General features: G+C 34.7%; 1 protein-coding gene across 3 annotated transcripts in view; it reads left to right on the forward strand.

The window, feature by feature from the left end:
- The first annotated feature begins 2696 nt into the window (after positions 1-2696).
- LOC125663806 (macrophage mannose receptor 1-like) overlaps positions 2697-22743 on the forward strand; it is a 47043-nt gene continuing 26996 nt past the window's right edge. The window contains exons 1-16 of one of the 3 annotated variants that reach the window (XM_048896182.2): positions 2697-2845; positions 3351-3508; positions 7042-7181; positions 10288-10412; positions 10573-10669; positions 14156-14279; positions 14901-14992; positions 15179-15288; positions 15417-15546; positions 15630-15721; positions 16106-16228; positions 16797-16901; positions 17327-17461; positions 20109-20279; positions 21701-21826; positions 21957-22070. In XM_048896182.2, the coding sequence (XP_048752139.2) occupies positions 2767-2845; positions 3351-3508; positions 7042-7181; positions 10288-10412; positions 10573-10669; positions 14156-14279; positions 14901-14992; positions 15179-15288; positions 15417-15546; positions 15630-15721; positions 16106-16228; positions 16797-16901; positions 17327-17461; positions 20109-20279; positions 21701-21826; positions 21957-22070 (1921 nt within the window). In that variant the 5' untranslated portion in view covers positions 2697-2766. Of the gene's footprint in view, positions 2846-3350; positions 3509-7041; positions 7182-10287; positions 10413-10572; positions 10670-11107; positions 11123-14155; positions 14280-14900; positions 14993-15178; positions 15289-15416; positions 15547-15629; positions 15722-16105; positions 16229-16796; positions 16902-17326; positions 17462-20108; positions 20280-21700; positions 21827-21956; positions 22071-22743 lie in introns of those variants that run through there. The other 2 variants (XM_048896183.2, XM_048896184.2) reach the window with 2 other exon arrangements.

Here is a 22743-nt window from a genome sequence, read left to right on the forward strand (position 1 = left end):
TGCATTCTACTAACAAAATTGAAAACTGTCGAATCCGGTTGACATGTTTCAAAACGATATTATGTATATAAATTGATTTTCTTGACATGTACGTGTTTTATATTTCAGTCATTAATTAGACATATGCACACATATGTATTTACCATACAGACACGTGCGTATCATCGTTTTTCGGGGGGGGGGGGGGGAGGGGGAGGGGCAGCTGGAACAAAAATAGAAAGCTGGCGTGTCCAAAAATCTTGACAAGCATAAACTAAGGATTTTCTCCTATCCTAAAAATACTGTTTAGTGGGAAGGAGTGGGGGAGGTGGAGTCTTGAACAATGACTGCCTCAAACTCATACTCGGCTAACGCTACCGCACTATCATTAATCAAAGTACTGAAAGGCGAAAGCATGTTGGGAAGACACCCCCACCCCCTAATTACATTATAAATGATGGTATTAATTATATGATAAAATTTTGTCATACTATTCTGTTGATATACGGACTAGATAAACTTTAATACTAATTTGAAAACGTTGGAAAATGAAATTCCCGCCATGCATGGGGGCTGCAATAATGTGGAACTCTTTTGTATTCAAGACCACAAAAATCAATAATTTTGACGTCACACCGTCTGTTCCGGTTTCGATGAGATCCTACGATCATCAAAAATGTGCATGTGCAGATTTTACGAATAAATAAGTTGATGCCTTCCTGTCAAGCAGTTAATTGAACTAATGCGTCGGATGGGGAGATGTGGAAAGAGTTTTATACTATTTCACAACAGTTTGTACTACGATTGGAAGTACAGAACTTACTGATTGATAATTACTTTGTACAAAGCATCTAAGCATGAAAATTAACAGCAATAAAAAGAAAACTGTGTAGTATTTGATCAATCTTATTGAAGGCGTCGTAAACTATCGGAACTCTTCCGTGTTGAGAAGGTAAATATGAAATGATGGCCGTTTGCAACGGCTTCGAAAATAGCCAACTATTTACTGTGGGATTTACACCATGTAAAGGTACGAAATGCATGTTTCATTGTGATAGGGAGTCAATGGGATGTCTAAGGCGAAAAGTTGAAGCGGGCAAGAAATTTAGTTTAACCCATTTTAATTGCAACAAGCGGCCGAAGTTCAGGCAAGATTTCCCGAATCGCTTTGTGTGACACTGGTCTGAGATTCGGAAGAGGCGTCAGTCCAAATATCCATCCTCGACGAATCTCGCTGAGATTAGCCCTAACCTAGCCCCAAAGGATCTTGACATAACCAACTTGAATTCGCACAACTTGGGAATGCCTCAATACCTATATTACTAATCACTTTGTTGCTCTGGAGAAGGTCAAGGTCAGTGTGAATTTCAACTGTTCTGGCCCAGGAGTTCTTGAGAAGAAAACTTTTAAAGATTTTTCTTATATATTTGTATGTAAAACTTTGATACCCTATTGTGGTCCCATCCATTTTTGGGCATGGCAGGCTTTTACAGAAAATTTTGTTTAAATATTTCTTTAACAGCTGGTCCACTTACCAACTTATTGCAAACGAGTGTTAAATTTGATTGGAAAAAGGACCGTGACGAATCATTTTGTAAAATTAAATCTGTTCTCATGAGTAGTCCAGTTTTTTCAGCTCCGGATTTTTCTAAGTAATTTAATTTAGCTTTACTGTAGGTGCAGGTGATGTAGGAAACGGTGCTACTTTGTTTCAAGAACATAGTGACAATTTAGATAGAGTTGTTTCATATTTTTCAAAGAAACTTACAAAATGTCAACAGAATTATTCATCCATTGAAAAAGAATATCTTGTTTTGTTGTTGTCTTTGCAACATTTTGATGTTTATTTCAATGTTACTGTACATCCAATTCTTGTTTTTACGGATCACAACCCTCTCACGTTTTTGCATAAAATGTCAAACAAGAATCAAAGACTCACAAGATGGAGTTTATTATTGCATGAGTATGATATTGATATCAAACATCTCAGAGGCGGAGACAATGTTATAGCAGATGTCTTATCAAGAGTGTCTTAAGTATGTTTTGTTATTTTGTTGTTGCTTTGATTGATATACATTGTATGTTTGAGTTTTCATTGTCATTCAAACCTTTTTAAAGGGGGGGGGGGGGGTTGTGTACTACTTGCACTGAAATTGACACCTACATGTATAACCTAGATTGTTCTAGAGTTAGATGTTAAGTTGTGTATTACTTGCACTTAATTGACACCTGTGACCTAGATTATTCTAGGGCATGTTTACTTTCTTTAGTAGAAAGATGACGTAATGGTTGCATCATTGTCATTTGAGTAAATTCTGCTGTGCTCTTAAGTGTTTGTTCTGACCCATGTTTGATGAATTCACAGAGGTATTTCAATGAATAGTATGAAGTACTACTACTTTATTTTATTGAATGATTTGAAAAGCCTTTCCATGGAACTTCCAGGTCAACCTTACAAGAAGACACATCTGGTGGCGACCGTATCAGATGAGAGAGAGAGAGAGAGAGAGAGAGAGAGAGAGAGAGAGAGAGAGAGAGAGAAAACAATTATTCTAAAGAATGTCACATAGACAAATGACTACCGTATGACAGATACACTTGTGTATGAAGATCTTTCAAGTACGGATATACATTTAGAAATACTAAATACATACATTAACGATAGAGATCTAGTTAGCATCTTGAAGTACCAATTATAAAGTTAAAGTTGATCTCTTTTTATATTGCCGCCGCTATCAATAAGCGCTGACTTCCCTCTTAGCGCTAAGAGAGGTCGAATTCAACTACATGAAGAAAAAACCCAAAACATTGGACATGACTGTTACGCGTCATTTATGTGTGATATTTGCATTTCTTGGACATTTTGGTAAGTTTATTTTGGTTTATACTCACTTTGTGAAAGGTTTTCATAACGTGGGCGAGTTATCCCGCTACATGATCCTAAAATGGTTAGATTTATGCCTGCACAGGAATTAATGTAAATATGGACACGCTATGATTTAGACTACTTGAGCATTAAGAAACAAACTTTGATTGATAAATCCAAAACAATGATCCCTAGGTTGTTTTGCTACACTGTAGTGCTGGCTGAAATTAAATTTGGACGTATTATACAGGGCTGACTTTAGGTTATTTATGTGACAGTTTTCAGTGAGGAAAAAAGTGGGCGTAGAGCTTTGTATCAGCAAGTTAAACAACTCAGTGAATCAGGGTTCGTCTCAAGCCACGGCTCGCTCTCTCTAAAAAAGAAAAAAGAGAGCGGTCATACATTTTGCCCGTAGATTGTTGGACGAAAGACTAAATTGTGGAAGTTTTCATATTTTAATAGTTTGTAAGAATATTGAACTTTATCATCTTCACCCCCTCTTCAGGTTTTTGTTCCAAGTGCCCGTTTTCCTTCAGCTCACCCCCTGGTAGTAACAGCTGCTACTATTATGGATCCGCCACTACGAGATCGTGGGAGGATGCACGCCTCCGGTGCATCAGTATGGATGCCGATCTTGTCAAAATCAAAGATTCAAAGGAGCAGGTATGGGGAAAAAAAAAAAAAAAAAAAAAAAAAAAACCAAAAAAAACAACAACAAACAAACCACTAAGCGAACGTAGACAACTGAAAAGGAATGAATTGCTTGTACTAGGTAATAAAAGTTGAAAAAAAATGAAATCGGCAATATTGTGAGTAAATAATGTTTATATGGGTCGTTGTCTACAAACTGTTTGATGATGTTATTCCTTTATACATCTGTAATTGGCGCTGTTTTTCTAAAATAAACAGTGCAATCATTATTTATTTTTGGATTAGACAAATTATGATACGTTAAATTGTTGACAACTATAGGCCCTATGCCAAGCTATTGTCACGAGTGCATTTCGGAAAGTAAGAAAAAGACAATACACACACAAATCAATAAAAATATTCAAATTTAAAGTGGTAATCACATTATTTTATTTTGATAAAGCACTCTTATTACTATTTTTGAATTGTGATCTGCACGTCTTTAGGAAGTACGAAGTGGGAGCACGGCGTTATACTGACGCACTCAAGATGCTACGAGTTCATAATTTTATAATTCAATTTAAAGTTAGGAAATACAATATTCTATTATTTGTATAATTAAAAGTTCAATTATTTTGTATCTTTAATTTTTGTGTGTGTGTAAATCTACCAGTTGGTAGCAGTTACATTGTATCGTCAATATTTATGTTGTTACAAGGTGAAGGTCAGTTGATCCGGGTGTGTATTGAATATTGAAGAGCAAAACAGAATGTATGCTATAGGCCTACCAGTGCATATAGCTTCGATATATCCATTTTCTCGCAGTTTATCAGGGTCCCTTTCCAAGCGGGTTTTGAAAAGGTGACTGGGTGTGTTTTTTAAGGTAAAGTTCTTGCTCAATCAAAAAAATTATCCACGTCTTTTTTCTCATACCTTCCTTCGAAAAATTTAAAAATACTCAGTCTAAATCCTTTCTACAGACAAATAGTACATCCGAGCACGGCACAAAACATCTTAATGCATTATTATTTACAAGCCGTTACCGTGATAATTGGTTTTTTGTCGATTAAATCTAATCTGTTTATGAAATGGCTATTAGATGTTTTCAAACCCGAGGGCGCATATGACGTCACACATAATGGCGCGTAAACTAGCGAAAGAAAATATGCATATCGCAAGATTTGAATTCAATCGATAGCCGAATCATAATTCAAAACATTCGTGGACAAATGGGGGTTTGGAGAGTGGTGCACATTTGTTGTGATAAAAGGATTTAGATTTCCTGAATCACATTTGAATATTGCAGTCATTCTCAAATATCGTGAACAAAAAATTCATGTTGAATGATAACTAATTTGGAATATGTTTGTAAATTAATGAGTAATGTACAGGTATTTATCTCTGTTAATGTTCCATACCGCTTAGAACTACATCTTTAACACCCCCTCCCCCCAGCTTTAATAATGTCCGAGTTACTAGAACTTGTTACTAATCCCTTTGTATATTCATACAATAAAATATGTTCAATTCAACTTTAATGTGTTAAATAAAATGAATTCGAAACGTATCTATTTCGATTTTGGATGTACATGTATATATAATAACTCTCATTCTCTCTCTCTCTCTCTCTCTCTCTCTCTCTCTCTCTCTCTCTCTCTCTCTCTCTGTGTGTGTGCAGTCTCTTTTGGCTCACCTCATCATAAAAAGTATATTATGATATTGTCACATTGTAAATATTGAATATACCGGGTGGAAGTTGTCACATTGTAAATATTGAATATAGCGGGTGGAAGTTTTCACATTGTAAATATTGAATATAGCGGGTGGAATTAGTTGTCACATTGTAAATATTGAATATAGCGGGTGGAAGTTGTCACATTGTAAATATTGAATATAGCGGGTGGAAGTTTTCACATTGTAAATATTGAATATAGCGGGTGGAAGTTGTCACATTGTAAATATTGAATATAGCGGGTGGAAGTTGTCACATTGTAAATATTGAATATAGCGGGTGGAAGTTTTCACATTGTAAATATTGAATATAGCGGGTGGAAGTTGTCACATTGTAAATATTGAATATAGTGGGTGGAAGTTGTCACATTGTAAATATTAAATATAGCGGGTGGAAGTTTTCACATTGTAAATATTGAATATAGCGGATGGAAGTTTTCACATTGTAAATATTGAATATATCGGGTGGAATTAGTTGTCACATTGTAAATATTGAATATATCGGGTGGAATTAGTTGTCACATTGTAAATATTGAATATAGCGGGTGGAAGTTTTCACATTGTAAATATTGAATATAGCGGGTGGAATTAGTTGTCACATTGTAAATATTCAATATAGCGGGTGGAAGTTGTCACATTGTAAATATTGAATATAGCGGGTGGAAGTTTTCACATTGTAAATATTGAATATAGCGGGTGGAAGTTATCACATTGTAAATATTGAATATAGCGGGTGGAAGTTGTCATATTGTAAATTGTTTAGCTACTGCCATCCGGTAAATTTTTTGTATATAAATTTAAAATGTGCAGTATGACGGTGTGATGGATTCAGAAGGCTTTAGTGTCATCATTTAAGATGTCATCGATATTGTGTCATTGAGAAACCAGACAGGGGAGGTCTAATTTCACTTCAGGCTTTCACTTCGTTTGGTTGTCGTCTTCAATTTGCTCCGTGTTTAAAGAAACAATTTTACATGTACCATTATGGGAAGAAAATAAACATGCGATCTGTTACATGTATGTACCCAGGCTAAAATGAATTAATAATTGTCCAGATTGTCTCACTTTTAAAACCTATGAATGTTATTCATTATGAAGCTTGCAGCTGCCCACCATAAATAAATAAGTATACACTCACCAAAATAAGTTACATGCGCATGCATAAGATATGGGTTACATCATTGATATAGATTTTTCGATGCAAAATACATAGCTCTTACATATAAATAAATGACGCTAGACTTTCAACTTTTTATATCCTTGTTTCTTATCAAAATACCTCATTTTCTGAAATTTTCAATTTTCTAAAAAGAGCTATTATGCAAACCTTCAACTTGAAACCATATCAAATTAATTACTAATACATATTATTGTGTATTTGATGTGTACTTTTACAAGACCCTTTGATTTTTCACAGTAAATAAACCAATATCACAATTTAACAGACTTCGCCAAAAACATTGAATGTCCATTATTGTTTCACATATATTGAAGTTGTACCCATAACTGATTATTTTACTGAGATAAATTGTAAGTTATACACAGTGAATTCAGCTCTCTTTTATTGAATATATTTCATGCCAAAATGTGTAAAAAGCTTGTGTGTATACTTATTTATGGTGGGTAGTGTATATATACATATACTTATTACAATAAGACATACGGGTAAAATTGACTTCTATGATACTTCTGTTATATTTGACACACTCCGTTGACAATAAACATTGCGGATGTCTAAGACACCACACATGCAATATCAACTGATTGAGAGAAAAGTAAAGTTTTACCAAAGTTAACTTATTCATAAGCTCTTATGTTTGAATATACTTTTTCAGACAATTATATTGGATATACTACAGACCAAAGATGCGCAACTCGCTGGCGTTCAGGAGTGGTGGGTAGGAATGAAGAGGAAAGCCGATAATCCATCTCAGTGGATATGGACGGACTTGTCACCGGTCAACGAGTCGTACATGTGAGCAACGCCGATACATTGATCTTTAAGAGTTAGTGCATGACGCGTATAGTACTAGTGATTTACGGCATCATCCCGTCAAATAAACACATATATATCAACCCCCTACTCTTCTGAACAATAATAAATGAATAAATGTCACATGAGTTTCTTCAGAAGAGTACTGTTGTGGTTTTTTTTTTTTTTTTTTTTTTTTTTTTTTTTTTTACACTACTTTAATGTATTAGAAATGTGACACATTTTCAAAGTTTCGGTTTATTTTTGAGACAAGTGTATCTCCGTCAGAATGTTGTAATGTAGAGGTATGATTCAACATGTACTTCATTTTTTAATAATTCAGGGAGCCAAATATGATACCAACTTAATTATATAAGTATTGAGATTCTCTCTAACATGCATGTAACTTCAAGTAGCAAGATATAAATTTGTAATTTAGCCAAGATGTACATTGGCAAATGTAAACTTAACTTAATAACAGCAAAATACAGCAAACTGTACAATTCCCTTTGGTAGACAGCGATAGAACTTGATCTTTGATCTTTGATACGGCATTTCAGATGGCAAAGCTCAACTAAGTTCAGAAAATGTATTGTACTTTCTTGGTATTATAGACCGCAAAGCTACTAACACACGCAATATAAAACGTAATTTCGAAAGAGGGGAAAGTAGAAATGGAATTTCATCATTACTCTAAGGAGGCTATGTTGTTTTTAATTGTTAGACGACCACGCAAAATGGTGACTGGTAGCAAATAACTAACTGATTCATGTCTGATTCATTTATCGCACAGTTAAGATATCATCCCCCCTCTTGTTCCGTCACCTTAGCTTGAGGGCGACAAAGCGAAGGAGTAAGAATTCAAAGGAGAAAGAGCGAGATCAATGCCGAATACTGTTGCCGCTCTTCGCCTTCTCACTGCCTTTCTCCTATCTCTCTACACTCGTATTCACGTACCGTCGCTTTGTTGGTCTAAATGCGAGGGTGCAAGGGTGCTGATGACCATAACATAACACGATAGATTAAAGATTTTCGAAAGTGAAATTTATTTTAGTGTTTTGCATACTCATGAAAATAAGATAAAAAAAAAAGCTTGGGGATATTTTTGATCACAGAGTGCATAGAAAGATTATTAGATATTTTGAAATCAATAATCATAACCGCACTAAAGAAAGTCCCATGGGGATCCGGGTTAAAATAGGTCCTCACTACCCCTTGCTTGTCGTAAGAGGGGACTAAATGGAGCGGCCCTTCTGCAAAAACTGAGGCTGCGCACCACAGCAGGTGTGGCACGATAAATATCCCTCCCTGTTCAACTGCCATAAGCGCCGAGCATAGGCCTAAATTTTGCAGCCCTTCACCGGCAGTGGTGATGTCTCCGTACGAGTGAAAAATTCTCTAGTGGGACGTTAAATAACATACAATCAATCAATCAATCTAAAAAAGTTTAGGTATATTGTTGTTACCCTGGTCCGTCCTTCCGTTTGTCACACGTTCTTCTTCCTTAAACTTTTTTTTAGAGCTCTAGGTATAACTGAGCGCGTGTTTATTTTAAGTAGTAACAAATTAATCTTTTAAAATATGATAGGTGGTGTCCTGTAGGTATGCAATTTTCCACTTGGGAGGGGGGGGGGGGGGGGTAATAAATGATGTTTTTGCTAGAAAATCCTCGTTCCCAGAATTCTTCATACATTTTACGCAATAGTCAAATCATCTTTTGGAAGATGATTGGTGATGTCCTGTAGATGTGCAATATGGTTTCTAAACTTTCATTTTCACCCTGGGACAAATGGGGATAGAATGCGACGTTTTTCTACAAAACCCTGCCTCCTAGAACTACACTTACATTTTAAACTGTACTAGCCAAATCACTTTTGGAAGGTAATTGGTGGTGTCATGCAATAAGGTTTTAAAATATTAATTTTCACCCTGGGGACCCAATCGGGGGTTGAAAAACGACATTTTTCTACAGAAAAACCTGGTTCCCAGAACTCCTCTTACATTTTATGCAGTAGCCCAATCATCTTTTGAAAAATGATTGGTGGTGTCCTTTAGATGTGGAATAAGTTTTCGGAATTTTCTTTTTCATTTTGAGGGGCAAATGGGGTGGGAAAACGATGAACAAAAACCTGGTGCTCAGTGCATTGTATCATGTGCAACAAGAATATATTTGAACAATCAATGTTGGAGGTTGGCATGACCTCATAGTACTTGCCCATCAGAATGCTCACTTCATTTTGATACACAAGAGCAGGAATATGTATGATATAGGGATCATCACCTCAATTGTTTTGAATATATTTCAATATCAACAATTATGAAATAGGGTTTTGGATCACCCAAGGACCTTTGCCCAATAGAATATTCAATACATCTTGACATATGCAGCAATTCTATATACCGTATGGTATAGGGTATGTTATGTGGGAAATATTGCAATGTGGCTTCTTAGCTAATTACACAACTACGACGTAGAGTATATTTAAAGACAATCACGTGCGGGTATTATTGTCTTATGATGCATCTAATATTATCTGGCGCTTTTTAGATTAAAAAGAAGAGTCTATTCGTAAAATTGAGTGTATATATATATATATATATATATATATATATATATATATATATATATTGTAAAAAAGAATTCGGTGTTTGATACAGTAAATACATCCAATAATAAAAGTCAAGAAACACAAAACTCGAATAACATTTCACTGTTAAAGCTGAAAGCGCTAACAGTGAAATGTTATTCGAGTTTTGTGTTTCTTGACTTTTATTATTGGATATATATATATATATATATATATATATATATATATATATATATAAGGGAATACACTTTGTGTTTTCGTGTATGATCTTGACTTATTACTAATTTTACACCTTTAATGACAATTAAGGATTTTTATAGTTGTTAAATCTAAAAACAAATATCAATGTGAAATAAGGGAGAACGAACTCGGGGTTTGGATTATTTCGGTCAAAGACTCTGTAACCATCATCGTTGACCGAGATATTTTACTCTGGTGACACTCTGGCGATATTTCCTTACTTCACTCATGGATACTCGAGATGACTCTCTATTTCTTATTCAATGTCTGATGGATTTCAGACGCTGGGGCCAAGACGAACCCAACAACTATCAACAAAATGAACACTGCGCTGAAATCTGGGAAAGCACCTTCAATGATAAAAACTGCAACGTCAAGTTAAATTTTGTTTGCGAGAGACCAAAAGGTGAGACAGAAAAAAGTGTTAAAAGAAATAGAAATCGACATACTTGTTGTTTTAATATTTTCAAACATATCAAATAAATATTGGATTTGACAAAATGAATGTTTTCCTTGTTTCAGTGTTTATTTTTATCTCTGATCATGCATTTCCTGTAATCTTGTAGACCAGCCAGTGCGATGTTCAGTACAAGATGGTTATAGTTATCATAACAAAAAATGCTACAAGCTTTACAACAATCAAGTTACTAGAGACGAGGCACTGTAAGTTAACCACACAAGCTTCTTATTATACAATTAAGTTACTAGAGATGAGGCACTGTAAGTTAACCACACAAGCTTCTTATTATACAATTAAGTTACTAGAGATGAGGCACTGTAAGTTAACCACATAAGCTTCTCATTATACAATTAAGTTACTAGAGATGAGGCACTGTAAGTTAACCACACAAGCTTCTTATTATACAATTAAGTTACTAGAGATGAGGCACTGTAAGTTAACCACACAAGCTTCTCATTATACAATTAAGTTACTAGAGATGAGGCACTGTAAGTTAACCACACAAGCTTCTCATTATACAATTAAGTTACTAGAGATGAGGCACTGTAAGTTAACCACATAAGCTTCTCATTATACAATTAAGTCATTAGAGATGAGGCACTGTAAGTTAACCACACAACCTTCTCATACAATTAAGTTACTAGAGACGAGGCACTGTAAGTTTACCACACAACCTTCTCATTATACAATTAAGTTACTAGCGATGAGGCACTGTAAGTTAACCACACAAGCTTCTCATTATACAATTAAGTCAATAGAGAATAGGCGCTGTAAGTTATCTACATAATATTACAATTACAATTAAGACATTAGATATGAAGCGCTATAAATTCAATCAAATCACTAGATATGAGGTACTGTGAATTCATATATGTCTCTAGAGATGGGGTTCTGTAAGTTCAATCAAGTCATTCAGAGATGAGATACTGTAATTGAAATCAAGTTATTAGAGAAGAGACCCCGAGTTCAATGAAATCAATAATGGTGAGGTGCTGTAAGGTCTCCAATTACTCATTCGTGGTTATTGCCAGTCAATAAATCCAAACGTTACTACACGAATTCTAGTACCCATTCACAACTGTATGCATCCCAAACGTTACATATAAAGTGTCGAACAATAACGAGAAAATTCTGGAAATCACATGATGTCCATGTTTCTAATGTTTGAAAATTGAATGATGTCGATGTTTCTCATTCACAAATTGGAAAGCCACATGATGTCCATATCGCTCGTTCATACATTGAAAAGTCTGGGAATTGAAGGGTGTCCGCGCCTCTTGCTCATGTAAGGTGAAGATAACGAACAGTGATCAATCTCTTAACTCCTATAAGCAATACAAAATAGACAGTCGGGCAAACACGGACCCCTGGACACACCAGAGGTGGGATCAGGTGCCTAGAAGGAGTAAGCATCCCCTGTTGACCGGTCACACTCGCCGTGAGCCCTATATCCTGAAAAGGTAAACGGAGTTATCTGCAGTCAAAATCAGTGTGCCAAGAACGGCTTCACAATCGGTATGAAACACGTCAGACAGCATTTGACCCAATGCGAGGTTGTACTGACGAAGTAGATCGTTATAACGACCATAGAATTTGCGAAATGCTGACTTCAATCGAGACTGTTGAAATCCCTGTACCATCAACTTGTTTGTCAGTAGCTTACATCGATTTAAAAACTGACTATACGCAGAACAAGCTCTTGCTCATACATTGAAAAAGCACATGGTGTCCATGACTCTCATTCACACATTGATAGTAGATAACAAACAGTGATAAATTTAATAAATCTTATAAAGAATACAAAATTAATAGTCAAGTGTACACCGACCCCTGTACACACTAGAGGTGGGATCAGTTGCCTCCTAGGAGTAAGCATCCCCTGTTGACCGGTCACACTCGCTGTGAGCCCTATATCTTGATCAGGTAAACGGAGTAATCCGTAGTCAAAATCACTATGCAAAGAACAGCCTTGCTATTGGTATGTAACACGTCAAACAGCGCTAGCATTCTACCTAACGACAGGCTATATTTGCCAATTAGATTATTATAACGACATAAAATTTGCGAAATACTGACTATTGAGACTATTCAAACCAACTTATTTGTCAGTAGCCTCCCTCGATTCAAACATTGATCACACACAGAACATGCTCTCGGGTGTCAAATTCAATATAGATTGAAGACAATGAATGCAAGAAATTGTTTTGTTATAATATCATACATATCCTACATAATTATGTATATACATGTATGCCATTGAAATTAGCAAGGAATACTAATCCAACAAGGTTCCAGTTCATGCAATCTCATATGATATACTCCCAATTGTTTGATACGCATTATGTTTTATGTCTCGTTTTACTGATACTATCATCGTTTTATTCTTATTTTAATGTTTTTAAGTAGGATGCAAAATATCTTCTGAAGGGTGCAAAAGTGTAGTTTTAATGAAATTACCAGTGACTCAGCGTAGAAGATTATGACTAACAAACCGCAATTTCGTCATGACAAGGAAAGTGGATTGCTTCTAATTTGGAAAAACCTGCCATTTATACTTTATCTGGTTTTACCTAATATCTATTTCAGAGAAAGAATTATGCATGTGACTTGTCGAACAATGTTGAGATTAAGGGGAATTATTGTACATGTATTTACAAGCAAGGCATACTTTCTATTTTGTCTTGAGAACACATGTAGCGTAAACTGTAATCGGTGTTACATTAATCAGGTTAAAATGATAGATATATGTATTTTTAAAGAACACACTAATACTTCTAGATTGAATTTAATACTTGTTTGTTTGTATGAAGAAGTTTGTGTTGCGTGGTTAGAATTATGAAAAAAAATATGATACTTATCATTGGATCATCAACTGTCCATGGAAAGCGATAACGGCCTTATTATCATTATCTAATCATCGATTTTTATTCTTCATTGCATCCTCATATTATTGATGTTTTAAAGAAAATATTTCATGTATCATAGAAATGTGACTTTCCTGAAACACTAATGCACCGTTTCCGTTTAATAAAATATATGGCAGAAAAATGTAATTAATTGTCTGTCGTATAGTGTTGAAGCATTTTATGTATGGCAACAAAATTGAAAGCAATTTTGCATTTGAACCTTTATATTATTTAGTGGGAAATTATATTTATGTATAACTGATAGGGTGGTGCTCTGTTTGACACAATTAAATACATAACACGGTTTGAGGAATTAGAATGGTCATTTATTAACTAATAAATGACAAAGTATTATACCAAAAAATCATATAAAACAGTTAAAAATATAACAAACTAAGAACACAATACTGCAATTCATGCTAAGGAATTGTGACTAATAAAACATTACAAAATTGCCACAATCCTAAAAACTGCAATATAAAAAATCATAAATACAATATTATGACTAGAAAAAACCTCAAGTAATAAGAGCAGATACTTTGACAAATTGTATATACAAAAAGTGCCACCTATCAAGGCTGTAGTTACCTTCAGCTTTGATGTGCCCCATTTAGTGGGAAATTATATTTCATTCATGCCAAACACACTTCAAATAGTTTTCATCGTATGATTTATATAAACTATCATGTTTTGAAATTCCAAAGGAAAGAAAATCCGATGAAACTATGAAAAAATATCTTGAAGAGTGGATAGAGTAACATTACCAATATTTTGATAATGCAGATCAGCCTGTGCTGGGGACAATGCGAAACTGGTTGCCATAGAAACAGAGGAGGATCAGCATGCTGTGACTGAGATTGCTTACAGCTACCAGGTTAACGTCTGGCTAGGAATCAAATTCATGCACGTATGTACTTTATATCAACAGAAGGAAATATTTTGTTGTATATACCCCTTAATGTTTATATATTCCATGTATAAGTTACTAAGTGTTGCATATATCATGTTCAAAAAACAGGATAAATAGTAGATATGGCTTTTTCATTAGTATGACTACTAAATTCTAATTTAGAAATGAAACATTTTTCTCTGGATCTGCTTTGAACTCGAGTATGAAAATGTGAAAATAACGAGCATCAATCGTGATCGATCTAAAAATACAAAATTAAGAGTAGGACAAACACGAACCTGTGGACATCACAGAGATGAACACATGCCTAGGAGGACTAAGCATCCCCTGTTGATCGCCACAGCTGCCATGAGCCCTACTAGTATATTTTGATCAGCTAAACAGATTGCTTCGTAGTCAAAATTAGTATGTAAAAATGGCTCAATAATTGGTATGAAACACGTCAGACATCATTCGACCTTATGACAGGTTGTATTTCCAAATCAGATCATTATAACAACCTTGGAATTGCAAATTGCTGACTTTAAACGAGACTGTTGAAACTCAAACTTCAAACTTCAAAGTTTATCCTACACAGGAAATGGTCTCGTGTATCCAATACGTGTTTTTTTCCTTTAGAAAATCTCTTCGTGGTTGATCGTCAACAGACCTGACTGGGAACAACCTACCACAACTTTCTTTTGGCAGAATAATGTGAATAAATTCAACAAGTATGTACAAACAGATAAACACACAGACAAATGATTGATGATGTCTCTTACTTATGATATGTTATCTGGCGGTATCACTTATTCTTTAAAATTTAACTTGAAATTTACGTTGAATTGAAATACTACATGTATTTGTAGCGGAGTTTTATTAACGTTGTAATGTGAATTCGTCGTCATTTCATTTAGCACCATTGAGAACTGTGCTGCTCTAAATGTGTCGTCTACAGATGTAATCCATAATTGGTATATCGAAAACTGCACCTTTACAAATGCCTTTATGTGCCAAAAGCCTGCAGGTAAACTTAAAAAACTTATTTAGGTGAAGTTAAGATATTAGTATCGACTAAGAACAAGTACCTAAAAGAGAAATGTAGATGTATGCCGATTTCCTGTGATTTAAAAAAAAGAGTTGTATGCTTTACAGGTGTGTGTTCCAATGGGTTTGAACAGTATGAGGAGAAGTGCTTTCTTTTTAAAGAGAACGTCAAACAGTCTTGGAATCAGGCAAAACTCTATTGTGAGACGTTCGAGAGCAACCTGTTGGAAATTGAATCGTAAGCGTTTTACGCGGAATTCTTCTTCTCTATAATACAGGAATGGCTATGTTATCCATTTGACAATATGGTTGATCTTTCAGAGACGCAGAACAAAATTTTGTGACAAAAAAGCTGCAACAGAGAAGGATAATACCTCGACTCTGGATTGGTCTAAAAGGGAAGCAGGTGACAAGTAAGTTTAGTATTATCTATCTATCTATCTATCTATTTATCTATCTATCTATCTATCTCCACCTCTATCTATCTATCTATCTATTTACTGTGCAATCATCCGGGGGCCAATGATCCTGGGTTAGTAAAATTTTGCTGGTTCGTGGGGACGTAATTTCGTGGGTAAGTATTATGATGTCACTAGGAGAGATAACTCTACTTGGTTTAAAAATGTTAGAGGACACGTAAATTCGTGGGTAAGTGTGACCCACGAAATCCTCAAACATTGATCCCCTATGAACAATGATGATTTCACAGTATCTATCCATCTATCTATCTATCTATCTATCTCCATCTCTATCTATCTATCTCCATCTCTATCTCTCTATCTATCTCTTTTTTTTAGATGGGAGTTTAAGTCTGGACAAGTACAACTATTACTGGGTAATGTCTAAAGGTAGCAGGGTGCCGACCTATCTAAATATCAGACCTTCTGGTGGCAGAAACACTTGTGGATACATCGATCCTGGTACGTTATATACCTCTGAAGATTTGAAATGAAAGCGCTAAAGCTTTACTAAACGTCTTCGTGTATCTTTTTTTATTTTTTACCTATACTTTTACCGCTCATTGCGAAAAGTAATTTCTATCTATCTATCTATCTACTGAAGATCAGATCCTCGCTTTAAAGATATAATTTTAAACAAATATTGGAGACTATATAAAATGATATGGAAACGTGTTTTTAATTTAACTATATGGTTGGCTATGAAACATTAATTTCTGAAGGAAGTTGTGTTAAAGTAGATAGCGTTTATTACTATACTTTGCAAAATTGCGACGTCAATAACAATCTGGCCAAAACAATGGGTACTTTGAACGTCAATAACTAAAAAAAATTGAAAAGATATCGGAAAAAGGATAACATATTTGTAAAATAGATATTCTTGGCTTCTGTTCCAGAGAATAATATCATGTTCTGACTAAGGGCTATTTTTGGCTATTCGTGGCTCTGGTTCTTTGATCAGCACACTACACGCTACAATTATGATTTTTGTTGTTGTGTATTCCTTCTAACATGTCAGTTGAATCTATAGGTAGGTCCGGTGGATGGTATTTTGACTTACCATGCAACACCCCTCTTCCTTTTATTTGTTATCATGATGTAAAGAATGGAAATGTGCAGCCTCGACAATTTACAAGTAAGAAATTGTTAAATTTGTAAATCTCAATGTCTAATTGGAAATTTAATGTACTGTAGAATGATTTAAATTCGATGGGGCCAATTTTCGTGAATTGCTGAATTTTTACGGGTTCCTGGGGACGTAATTTCGTGGATTCATATATTTGTAAGAAAGATAACTCTGGAATGTTTGCTTTGTCTTTATTCATTGAGGATGTAAATTAGTGGGTATCCACGAATTCCACGAAAACTGAGCCACCACGAATTCTAATGATTCCACAGTAAGTGGTGTTAATTTAATTACCATCATTTATAGATTACTTTAAAAGTAAGCCAGTGCATCTGGGAGTTTCGATGAAAGCTCTATGAAGGTACTGGTAATGAATATTGTCATTCACATGAAATATTGATGTCGAAGAGGGAGGATTGACTTAATTCTTTCAGCTTTAACAACACCCAAAACTACAACACCCCAGAAAACAACCAGAACATCTGTTCCTGCTGTAACATTATCAAAGAAGACAACTTCAGTAGTTCAAACGTCTACAACAAAAACAACACCGACAACTACCACGCCGGGTTTGTCACATTAAAATATTCTATGAATGAAATTGACCGTTGTAGAACTTCTAACCTGCAGAATAATTTTCATTGCGACATTTAGAATATTTTTACCAGAGTATGATTTTATCACGTAAAACTATTATTATTTAAAAGATCAAAAATATTTAAAGAGAAAAAGTGGCGAACAGTGATCAATCTCATAAAATCCAATAACAAACACGGATCCTTGTACACACCAGATATACCAGAGGTAGAATTATGTGCCCAGAAGGAGTAAGCATCCTGTTGACCGGTCACACCCGCCCATATCTAGATCTGGTAAACGGAGTAACCCGTAGTCACAATCAGTATGTACATAATGGCCTAACAATTGCTACAAAACACGTCAGACAGCATTCGACAAAATGAAAAGTTGTATTTACAAATTAGAACATTATTCTAGTAACAACAATATATTTTGCCAAATGCTGACTTTACCGAAACTCTTTAAACTTTTGTAACATCAACTTATTTGTCAGTAGTCTGTCTTGATTTAAAAATTTATCATACAAGGACATGCTCTCGCGTAACAAGTAGATGGAGAGACATAAACACCATGTGCAGGTGATAATGGAATATTGCTACATAAATAAGGCAAGTTGACGAAGATGAAAGTTGATGCCATTTCGATTGTCATAAAGTTGAGTTGTTAGTTTACCGTTAACATCTAAGTTCATTAAGATATCTGGACATAAAACAGTCATGGAAGACTCTGGTGTCTTTTATTTCAAGTTTACTTGGATATACGTAATGGACATACATTGTATGAATGAAAATGGGTATTGTTCAGTGATAAAATATCGTTGATATATATCTAAATGTCGAGTTGAAGTCCAAAACAAAACATTTTTTCTTCTCATGTAGATGGATTTCATCTTTGTCTTTGCATTTATTCGTTTTAGCTTTCTTATGACGCTATCTAGAGCAGTGTAATTTATCAAACAAAAGCATGTGTTAGCTTCATCTTATGGTACGTAATGACCATATTTGCTATCGATTCAAATGTCAAAGGTTAACTTTACTGTAAATATCGTAAATGATCTGATATACTGTTACAAAGGAACTTATGCCTAATTTGTCGTATATTTTTTGTCTCGTATTTAATTACTACCGTAGGTCGATATTTTGAATCCTGCTTTGAATAGAATTTGATAATAACAAGTATTTCATTGTTCATCATATCACGCGTATTATTCAATGTTGCTAAATTTTATTGAAACAATAGCCCATAGAAAAATGTTTGAATTTACATTACTCGAGTTTCTGCTGAAATATGAACAAGATATTTTCTACATTAAAAAATCTTTAAAAATATGTATGTTGTTTATTTTACTGACATTTGATGCAAAGAACCACGAACGATAGTATTGTTTCGCCGCCTACCTTTTAATCAATATTGAAATGTTATCATTTCTTAGCGATTTTTTGTCAATATAGATATTGATATGAATTTTCATAAAAGTTGATTTTTTTGACAAAACAAAAGGTAATCACTCTATAATTTGGGTCAAAATCACATATATCACAACAGAAATCAATGGAAAACGGAAAATATCTTAAATACATCCCCCGCCCTGTGAAACACAAAGTCCTTTTAACAGGTATTATAAATTGTCATGTAGCAAATTTACACCAAAACTTTTGTGGTTTCACGGGTGTAAAATGTGTTTACAGACCAAAACATGGCAACAATATTCACTCCTTGATCAATTGCAAATGGGGTTAAACTATGAAAATTAAGATTAACAATTCTTCACTCAGTAATTTAAAGTGAGTTGACAAATTACATGATTATTTACATGAATCTATATCAATAAGCATTGTAAAACATATGACGTTTTAAGTCCCGATTTCAAGGAACATATTTGTCTACCCCCTAATCAAAAGGAGTTGTAATTAAGAGCAATTGATTAATCAACACTGGCATTAAGGTTGATAATCAATTACTAATGAATTCTACTTTGCATTCAGAATGTCATTAGCGAAATTGCAAAGCAACTGCCCATATTCTTGTCTTAATATTTCATTATCACCTGCATATGGTGCTTATATCTCTCAACTGATTCAATACGCAAGTGCTTGTTCTGCGTATGATAAGTTTTTCAATCGAGACAGGCTATTGACAAACAAGTTGGTGTTATGGGAGTTTCACCAGTCTTGTTTAAAGTCAGCATTTCACAAATTCTATGGTCTTTATAATGATCTAGTTTACCAATATAACCTATCAAGCTATCAAATACTATGCGACGTGTTACATACCGATTGTTAGGTTGTTCTTGGCACACTGATTTTGACTACGGATTACACCATACACCTATCAAGACATAGGACTCACAGCGGGTGTAACCGGTCGACAGTGGATACTTGCTCCTGCTGGCCACCTGATCCCATTTCTGGTATATCCAGTGTGTTTGCCAAACTCTTTATTTTGTATTCCTTATAGGATTTATGAGATTGATCAATATTCGTTATCTTCACCTTTCATGTAATATATCGTATGTTTAGCTATATAGTTCTAAGTTACATCAATTTGAAAAAAATATGTTCACTTATTATAAACAAGAACCATAATAATGTTTATAAATTCCGTCCTCCTCACTAGAAATATGTATTTTGATTGCAGTTGTTTTTGACCCAGTGTGTGGCTATAACTGGGAGTTGGAACAGAGATCTCAGATATGCTACATGTTCAACCTCAAACCGTCCACCTGGTCGTCCGCCAGAAGCGCGTGTCAGTCAGTGGGAGGCGAGCTAATAAGTATCAACAATCTGAAGGAACATTACTACATATCGGGTATTAGCATGATCATTTTCAAAACAGCTTCATCGTCTTCCACAGAACACGTGATGTATAGCGCCAAAGCAATATATATTCAGTATCAGTAAACAAGACAGCCAGTTTAGGTAGCATCTTTTTGGAGAATGTTTCAATACCAAGGATTGATAAACTGTTTTTGAAATACTAGTAACGATATTATATATTCTCATTGGAGAAGTGGTATTGCTGTACTGGTATATTTACGAGTATACTGTTAGTGGTATTTCAGCGCATTATGATTGTGCAGTACATAAAGGAAAATGTATTCCATGGAAGATAGTGGTTACATAACGGAAACTCTCTTCAATAGTTTAAAAAGAACACAGTGCGACAGAAGCTTATGTATTTAAACTATTTCGATTCTTTACAGTAAATAGGCTGTCTCGGAACTCTTTCAGTTGATTCATTACTAGTATAGGATCATGTTCAAACTCTACTGTGTCCTATCCATTGTCGGATCGTCATCCGTGGGTCCATTAATATCAATTTGCTCGTTCTCTTGAATAATTAATGAGGTAATTTTATAGGTTGCTCGGGGAAGACCAAAGGCGATTTTGTCCAATCAGTAGGTCCCTTTCTATGCACTTTCATTAGATAATATTGCTTTGATATCGAATTCCGTTTTTGCAACGATCAATTTGATTGGACAATAAATCTAAATCATTATTTTTGAAAACGAGCAAATTCATATGAATGGACCCACGGCTGGTGGAGAGAAAAGAAAAAAAGCGTAATCAATCGTGGGTATCCCACGGTACATGTAGACCTAGACATTGAAAATACACAAACTACATATCCACCGAATTATTGGCATTAGAAATGAAAGTTACTGGTCAAGCAGTTTATAACTTTTAAATCAGTTTTCTTTATAATGATACGAGTTTGTAAAAAAATAAATAAAAATCATATACATGCTCTATTGTCGGTTGTGTTTTGTTCATTTCTGTAGACCATACATCGTGACATTAAATCCAGTTGAAATTGAAACAATAACACAGGAACCGTGAAAAAACTGTATCGATTCAGATGTAGGTATGAAATAAACTAGAAGTGAATACTCGAAACTGTCTCTTGCATATGAACATAACGTTTTAGGAATTCAACATCTCAATTGATTTAAATCGAAGTTTATGATGCTCGATACTGTGATTTCATTGAAAAGAAGTATATCTGAAGTAGAGACAATCTCAAATTTACGGTGTTTGATCAAGATATAGGGCTTACGGCGGGAGTGACCGGTCGACAGGGGATGGTTACTCCTCCTAGGCACCTGATCCCACCTATGGTGTGTCCCAGGGTCCGTGTTTGCCCAACTCCCTATTTTTATGTTGCTTATAGGTGATATGAGGTTGATCACTGTTCGTTATCTTCAACTTTCATCTATTAAAAAACCCCAGGTCGACTGAGAGAGAAGATTCTGTCCACTGCGGGTATGTTCTGGACAGGAGGACATGACGAGAGTGACGAGGGTGGGTGGATATGGTCTGATGGATCTCCATTCAGTTTCTTCAATTTTAAAAGAGGTGTGTTAAATATAGTCCGTCAATATATTTATATGACGAGAACTAAACAAACTATTCAATGTATCAGTAACATTTGTGATTGAATTATTGTCTGATTTTGAATTTCTATATTATTTTCCATTGCTGAAAGGAGAACCAAATGGTAAAAGTGGTCAGGAGAACTGTATTTCAATATCTGGACAAAGGGCTGTGTGGTTCGACAACTTCTGTTCCAACAAATATGCTTCTATATGCAAGAAAAGAGGTTTGAGACAGAATGCTCTGAAGACTGAACTCTGTGATTTTGGATGTTGCCAATCACAGGCTCTTTAAAATGATATCAGCTCTAAATCTGAAAAAAATATTTTCTTTTAAAAATGCGCTATAATAATAATTTTGTATATAACTTTAATAAAATTAAAGCTAAGTTTTAGATTTTATCAAAATAAAGAATTTGGTTCTATTGAATATATAACATATAGAAATAATTTTTTAGTACTGTAAGACAAAGTAATTTTGCTTCGTTTAGAGCTTCTGGGTAGGTTTTCTAACACAAAAGAAAAAGTTTATAAATCTTATTTTTCAGTCATTGAAATAATAAACCATAATTTTGAAACAAAAACTTTCGACACCAAAATGATAGCTAATTTTGTTTTAAACTACCGCGGGTCATGGATGATATCACTTCTTAACCATGCCGCCAGTTCCTTAAGCTTAAATTTACAAACAAAGGAATAGATGACGTCAACATAAGCAACATTCTCCATCATAAAAGAGTTCGGTCTTGTATTCCAATATATTTCATAAGTTCAAGTCTACACCCTGTATTTCCTACAATTATACTTCTATTATTGCATCCTTGCAGTGACTAGATATAGACCATCTTATACTTCACCCACCTACGTGTTCTTGATCTTCGTCTTCTTTCAACTATAGTC

This window comes from Ostrea edulis, chromosome 1 (assembly GCF_947568905.1).
Source record: "Ostrea edulis chromosome 1, xbOstEdul1.1, whole genome shotgun sequence".
Taxonomy (NCBI): Eukaryota; Metazoa; Mollusca; class Bivalvia; order Ostreida; family Ostreidae; genus Ostrea; species Ostrea edulis.